The sequence below is a fragment of the Agelaius phoeniceus genome, chromosome 17, assembly GCF_051311805.1.
Source record: "Agelaius phoeniceus isolate bAgePho1 chromosome 17, bAgePho1.hap1, whole genome shotgun sequence".
NCBI classification, from domain to species: Eukaryota; Metazoa; Chordata; class Aves; order Passeriformes; family Icteridae; genus Agelaius; species Agelaius phoeniceus.
Genome location: NC_135281.1, coordinates 14,194,802 through 14,202,264, shown reverse-complemented (window position 1 = coordinate 14,202,264; position 7,463 = coordinate 14,194,802). Strand labels below are relative to the sequence as shown.

The 7,463-nt window shown below is 48.0% G+C and overlaps 1 protein-coding gene across 1 annotated transcript; it reads left to right on the top strand.

The window, feature by feature from the left end:
• Positions 1–4,548: 4,548 nt before the first annotated feature.
• PFDN4 (prefoldin subunit 4) lies at positions 4,549–7,060 on the top strand. The gene is made up of 4 exons (XM_054644507.2): positions 4,549–4,698; positions 5,715–5,822; positions 6,264–6,407; positions 6,642–7,060. Exons 1-4 carry the CDS (start codon positions 4,675–4,677, stop codon positions 6,771–6,773), a joined length of 408 nt encoding a protein of 135 aa, XP_054500482.1. The 5' UTR covers positions 4,549–4,674; the 3' UTR covers positions 6,774–7,060.
• The last annotated feature ends 403 nt before the right edge of the window (positions 7,061–7,463 follow it).

Below are 7,463 nucleotides of genomic sequence, written 5' to 3'. Positions count from 1 at the left end.
AGTTCTGAGCTTCACATCAGGGCATGCTGAGCTCTGTGCACAGAGCAGGGAGACAAAACAATTCCTGCTCCAGCTGGGCACCAAGGACAAATGACCCAAATCTCAGCCCCAGAGCACAAACCCCGTGGGCTGGAGAGAGAAAAACAAGCAGGGTGGGACTGCAGGGGCTAAAGCTGGAATGGGACAATGAACTGCAAGGTGCAAATGGAGCAGAACTGATCCCAGGGACAGAGCCCGTGCCCGGCCGTGCATTTTGGGGCCATTTTGGTTCATCTTGGGTGCAGCCCTGGCTGGGCTCTGGTGCTGCCCAAGGTGGATCCATGGAGGAGATGCTTTGAATGAATCCCTGCTTTATTCTGGAGCTCCATCCAGTCTCTGCTCCAGCTCAGCCTGCACAGGGCATCAGTTCCAAGAGAAGAGCTGGACCAGTTCAGTGCTCTTGAGCTGAATTTTGGGTTTATAGCTCCACTGAGGCACCTGAACTGTGAAGGTGTCACCCCCATCCCACAGGTGTCCACCCACAAGACTTCCCAATATTTTCCAGCAAATGACAGCTGGGAGGGGGAAATGAAAATCCCTCCTCACTTCTCTGCTATGGCAAGGAGGATTTTTGGGTCCAAGTCCAGGAAATAGCAGGAGATCAAAGCTAAAGAGCTGATTTTTCTGTGCTTCTCTTTTGCTCCTGATTTGATTTCTGCTCTCTTGGATGTCAGGAGAGAATATTCCTTGAAAAACCATGTGCCAGTGGGATGCTTCTGAGGGAGATCTGCTGAGCAGGTACACATGGCTGGCTCAGATTTTTTCACCACTAAATATTTAATTAGTCCAAGTTTTAGAGGTGTTTTCTGAGCTGCTTCAATTTCTGGTCATTTTTTTGGGAAATAATTGTAACATATTTGAATAAAGGTTGGAAATCCCATCAAACTCAGAGCTCCTGCCCTGGATTTAAGGGGCTGAGATGTGCTTGGGAAGCTCATTAAAAACAACTCCTGAACTCCCAGATCAAAACCTTGGAGCTCATGGAAAGTGACCTGAGTGATTTTCACGTAGCTCACTTCAAACACATCAAATATCACCAAAATAACTCCTCAGTGGGAAACAGCTTTATGCTGGGAGTGGATTTTCCCTCTTAATGCCTGTAACTGCAGGAGGTTTCCTCTGTGACATATTACACAATTCCTGCCTCCTGGCCTCTGCTCTTTCTCCTGGTTGGGAAAAGCTTTTTGCCAATTTGGACTTAAAATTTTTTGTGAAATCACTGAGTTTTCTAAATTAATACAAAGTGCTGAAGTGCCACAGGAGGAGTTTAACAGGGAGAGTGTCACAGGAGGGTATTTCACAATGTGGGGAAGGCAAATGGATTGCAACTTGCAAGCTCTGGTTGTTATTGCGGGGTTTGTTTGTGTTTGTTTATACACTTTTAATTCCCTGTTAATTCTTTTAATTCTCTTTCCAGCTGAGGATCTTTGAGTTTTGTAAATAGTGATGGGAAAGTACAGTAATTCCCATTCTCCAGAAGAGAAACAGAAATGGCTTTGAAAGCTGAGATCTCCAAGTTATCCATGTTCGCTGTGAAACGAAAGCAAAAGGAACCTTTATTCTATTTTCACTCAAATACTGGTTTTTAGCACCAAACTCCTCTTCTTATCTCAGCTTCTGGATGATTGCTCCTCTCCAAGATGACAGTAGCAGTGGATGGAAACTCAGATTCCTGCAGCTGGCCATGCCCTGTGTGGAGATGTCCACCTCAGCCATCAACATTGCCACACTCCACCACTGAGGGAGCCTCTAAATCAGCGCTTCGAGAAAATGAAGAGGTCTCTTGACTTAAATCAAGCAAAGATTGCTTAAAAAAAATAAAAGCTGGACCATCTTTTGGTGAAGAAACATTTATCAGCTGCTTTAGATGAGCAAGCAATGCTTCATGCACTGCATCCTCTGGAGAGGAGCTTAGGGGGAAAATCAGGGAGAAAATGGTGAGAGCAGAGCAAGAAATCGAGGTCCAGGACAAGATGCTCTGACAGCCAGCTTGGAGTTACTCAGGACTTGGCAGGTTTTGAATTTTTTTTTCTGGAAATTTGAGTCACTCTCTGGGATGTTACAGTGTCTTGTCTATTTTAGCAATATTGCCCTGCCTGAGCAGGGAGGGGAGGTGAGGGGTTTGTGCAAGAGTTACCATCCCAGGCTGAATATTTCTCTTTGAACAGGAGGCTGGAAGCTTTTGTATTTATTTATTTTTAAAAGCAGCAGCATTTAGGGATCCCTGGAAGTGTCCCAGGCCAGGTTGGAAGGGTTAGTGGAAGTTGTCCCTGAACCTAATGAAATTTAATATCTGATGTTGGAGAGGTGTGGATGTAGACGAGGCTGGAATTGTGAATGGTGGAATGGTGAGGTTGCTTTGGACTAACACGAGGTATTTTGAAAGAATGAGGGTAGAGAGGTGAGAAAGTCTGCCTTCCTTCCCTCAGCTTACAAAATAATGAAAAAATCCTCACTGGGGGATTTGCCATATAAATAAATAGGAGCTGTCTCATTCAGGTCGTTTCTGGAAAAGATGAACACCCTTAGAAAAGGATTTTTTTTCCTTCAACCTCCATTCCCCCTGCAATGCTGGTACAAGAAGGGCAGACACAAGGACTGCACTCCACAATAAATCCCAAATATTGGGAATGTCATAGCACTGCCACCTCCTTTACCATACTGGCAGAAATGAACCAGGACAAATTTGTGTGGCTTTTGCTCAGTGTGATCCCCTTCATCCAGGCTAAACCTGGAAAAACACCGCTTCATCCACATTTCCAGGGACCTGGAATTCACAAACCATGTTGGTGTGTGGGGGTCCCACAATCACCAGGGCCTGAGGAAGGTCTGTGGGGCTTCAGGGAAAGGGGGAGAAGAGTTTGGGAACTCCAAAGGTCTGTGGGGCTCCAGGGAAAGGGGAGAAGAGTTTGGGAAGCCCAAAGGTCTGTGGGGCTCCAGGGAAAGGGGAGAAGAGTTTGGGAAGCCCAAAGGTCTGTGGAGATTCAGGGAAAGGGGAGAAGAGTTTGGGAAGCCCAAAGGTCTGTGGGGCTCCAGGGAAAGGGGCTCAAGGAGAAGAGTTTGGGAAGCCCAAAGGTCTCCCTGAAGCAGAAGAGCATGGCAATGCTCTTCCCTGCTGAGCTGGGCTGCAGAAGGCTCCAGCAAGGAAGGAGAAAATGGCAAAGAGCCCCAGAGGAGCCGTGAGATGAGGGCAGGGCGTGGAAGGGATCCCAGCAAGGGGAAGCCAAACAGCAGCCCTGGGAGCAGAGCAAGAAGGAGCAAGTCCTTTATGCAAGTGGGAGAGGAGCGAGGGCGCTGGGTTCAGCGGGTTCCTCTCACTCCACGCCGGCTGCCTGCACTCCTGAGCTGTTTTCACTTTTATTTACATAAGGGAGCTCTGCAGTGAGTTACTCTTGGCAAGGCTCACCCCACAGAGCTTGCCCGAGCATGTGGGGGAAAAAAGGATTGCTTTTCAAAGCCTTGGAGTCATCGAATTCTTGTGAAATCCACTCCTTTTCTCTTGAGGGAAATTGCCCTGGCTCTGGCTACTGTGCAGTTAATGCAGCCAGGGAAATAACCACGGCTCAGGCTGTGCCCTTTCCTAGCAGGGTCCTTTGGGAAGAGCAGGAGGATGGCCAGGGGGATGAGAGTTTCTTTTCTGAGGAAAAGAGAGGTTTAGAGCTGGGATTATATTTTTATAGCATTTAATAATAATGTGGTTCTCTGGGGAGAAATTTGGTGATGTACTTCTTCCCTCAGTGGGAAACAAGGCACTGTGCTGATGATAATGCACCAAAATAAAATATAACATCAGCCTGAGGGCTACCTGAAATATCTTTTATTATTCTGTCTTTCCTACTGGTTTAGAACAGGAGTTTTGAAATGAGCAGCTATTTGGAGCTGGAAAAAAACCCCTAAAACCCAAAAATCATTTTATTTCAGGCAATATTATAGAAATAAGTATCCCATCCCATCTCTTTATCCCATCCCAATCCATTATCCCATCCCATCCTGTTATCCCATCCCAATATCCCAATATCCCAATATCCCAATATCCCAATATCCCAATATCTTATCACAATATCACAATATCCGAATATCCCAATACCCCAATATCCCATATCCCAATATCTAGCCCATTATCCCAATATCCCATGGATCCCATCCCATTATCCCCATATCCCGATATCCCATTATTATCCCAATAAATATCCCGATATCCATTATCCCCATATCCCGATATCCCATTATTATCCCGATAAATATCCCGATATCCATTATCCCCATATCCCGATATCCCATTATTATCCCGATAAATATCCCGATATCCCATTATTATCCCGATATCCATTATCCCGCCCCATGGATCGGATCCCGTCTCATGGCGCCCCCTGGCGGACCAGCGCCCCGAAGCCGCCTCCCGCCCCTCCCACCGGGCCGTACCAAGCGCCGCGGGGGCGCCTCCATATTCATTCCGTGCCCCGAGGCCGCTCGGGGCATCCCGCCGTGCTACAAATAGAAATAATCCCCGATTTTCACAGAGCCTCTGCCGCTTCCTGGAGATTTCCCTCCTCTTTCTTCTTTTTCCCGTGCCCGTGCCCCTCCTCTGCGCGCAGGGCGGATGGTTCGGTCCCCCATGGATGCTTCAGCGCCAACATGGCCGCCACCATGAAGAAGGCGGTGAGCGGGGAGCGGGCCCGGGGCGATTCGGTCCTTTGGAACAGCGTTTGGTCCCTTCCCGCCGGGGTTCCATCCCTCCCGAGGAGCTTTCAGCTCCTCCGCGGCTCCCCGGGCCGCTGTGTCCCGGAGCCCCCCGCAGCCCCAGACGCGGCCGGGTCCAGCCCTGCCCGGAACGGCGCGGCCGCCGCTCGGGAGCTGAGGGCGCTGGGATCGGGCCGTGGGATCGGGCTGTGGGGTCGGGCCGTAGGGTCGGGCCGTGGGATCGGGCTGTGAGATCGTGCTGTGGGGTCGGGCCCTGGGATCGGGCTGTGGGGTCGGGCCCTGGCACAGCGCTTGTCCCCCGGGGTCGGTGGCCTTGCGGAGCCTCTGCTGGTGCGGCTCATTGAAAGCAAGGGTAAGGTCAGGGTGGATGTGAGGAGAAATTTATTCTCTGGGAGGGTGGTTAGTTATGGAGTCGTCGTCATCGTGACTTGGGTTGGAAAGGAGCTTAAAATTCCTCTTGTTCCATCATCCCACCCCTGCCATGGCAGGGACACCTTCCTCTGTCCCGGTCTGCTCCAAGCCCTGTCCAGGCCTTGGGCACTGCCAGGGATCCAGGGGCAGCCGCAGCTGCTCTGGGCACCTCTCACCACCCTGCCAGGGCACAATTCCTGCCCAGTATCTCATCCAACCCTCCTCTCTGTCACTTTGAAGCCATTCTGCTTTGCATGTCACTAACTGCTCCTGTTCATGGTGTCTCTGCAGAGAAAACTCAGAGCAGGGTGTCCAGTTCAGCCATCAGTGTCCAGGAAACATTTCCTTTAGGATGCCGTGGCTGGCCAGTGTTTTAATTGGATGTACCCAGCTAAATGTGGGTATTTCTGGCGTCCTTGAAGAGGCACTTTGAGCAGCCAGGTGCATAAGCAGAATGTGGTGGCTGTCAGGTTGTTTTCCTTCTCTTTGTAGGAGTATCCTTGCAGGGAGACTCAAGTTAATGTAAGAACTGAAATCATCATTTTGACCTCTCCTCCTTGCAGGCTGCAGAAGATGTCAATGTCACCTTTGAAGATCAACAGAAAATTAACAAGTTTGCAAGAAACACCAGCAGGATCACAGAGCTGAAAGAAGAAATAGAAGTGAAAAAGGTATATTTGCTTCAGATCTCATGAACTTTTCATTGGGTTTTCAGCTGGAACATAGAAAATTAGCAGCAGTGAGTTACTGTGAGTTTTAAGTAATGCTTGGGATCTGATATGAGGTTTCTGATACTTTGGAAATAGATAATGGTAAAATATCAGATTAATTAATAAATATCATTAATATCAGATATTAGTGACATTTAAATCTGGTGTATTGCCCTTGCCTGGATAGATAATTTTTCTGTTAATGACAGATAATGAGTGCTGACTAATGAGGGCTGGATTGAGTTGCTGAATTCCAGCTCTGAAAGTGATCTCTTGGATGCCCTGGGGGTGGGTGGGATTTGTTCCCCAACCCCAGCCTCTGTGGGTTCCTTACCCAGCTGTGGCAGTGTGTCCATTGAAAGGCTTTTCACAGGGAGCCTCTCTCTGTGTCCTGGCAAACAGAAGCAGCTGCAGAACCTGGAGGATGCCTGTGATGACATCATGCTGCTGGATGATGCTGACTCCCACCTGATTCCCTACCAGATTGGGGATGTCTTCATCAGTCACTCCCTGGAGGAGACTCAGGAGATGCTGGAGGAGGCCAAGGTTTGTCGGAGCTGCTGGGCTGGGGTGGGATCTGTGCATCCTCTGGAGCTGTCACAGGCTGAAACTGCTGTTGGATTTAGGATTTCAGTCACCCCAAAGGCACTCCAGCAATAAACCCTGCAGCCAGACCTGGGATGAGCTGGAAAAGAGGCACCTCTTGGTTGGTTCTGTGTGCTGACAAACCTGGCTTAGTTTGTTGTGCACAACTGATTTTTGTTTATTTTTCTTTTTCAGAGGAGTTTGCAGGAGGAAATCGAAGCGCTGGAATCCCGAGTGGAGTCCATCCAGAGCGTGTTGTCTGACCTCAAAGTGCAGCTCTATGCAAAGTTTGGAAATAACATAAACCTGGAGGCTGAGGACAGTTAAAGCTTTTCTAAACACAACACCCAACCTTCCCTTAGGTTATTAAATGTTTTGATAACATTGCTGCAATTATATTTGAGAACAGAAAATCCATCCCTTTCTTTTCGTTGGTTTGTTGGTTTTTTTTTTACTTCTGTAAAGTTCTGTATATTTAATAAGAACTTTCTTATTTTGGTTATTGCAGTTATTTATTTATTCAGGAAAACACTGACTTCACCTTGCTGGTAAAGCATCAAGATTGGAATATCTGCATTGGTTATTAAGGCAATAAAGCCAGGCATGTATTGGGAGTTTCCTGGGTGTTGTTTTCCACTCATGAAAAGGTTCAGAACAAATGGAAGGAGGCAATGTGGGAGTGGCTGTTGGATAAAAGCTGTGTGACACAGGGGACATGATGACTGAGTGATGCTGTTCAGGTGTTTTTAACAGCCCTCCTGGAGCTCCTAAATTCGTCCTCTGTGTTTCACCCTCAGCTCAGGTGTCAGGAATTTGCCAGAGGACAAACAAGGGCTCTTTAAAGCTCACTTTGGTAGTGAGGAAAAGCTTTTGGAGCCCCCATATTCACTCATTTACTGCTTTGTATTTGGGAATCCCAAAAACTGCTGCAAGTCACAATTCTGAGTCTTAATTTCTAATTTTCCTGAGCAGTTCCTAAATCCATATTTGTGTGGCAAATTGATGTCATAGTTGTTC

Coding starts and splice junctions, on each gene's coding strand:
- PFDN4 (XM_054644507.2), top strand. CDS start 4,675: ATGGCCGCCACCATGAAGAAGGCG. Junction 4,699..5,714: donor CCGCCACCATGAAGAAGGCG/GTGAGCGGGGAG, acceptor TCCTCCTTGCAG/GCTGCAGAAGATGTCAATGT. Junction 5,823..6,263: donor AAGAAATAGAAGTGAAAAAG/GTATATTTGCTT, acceptor CCTGGCAAACAG/AAGCAGCTGCAGAACCTGGA.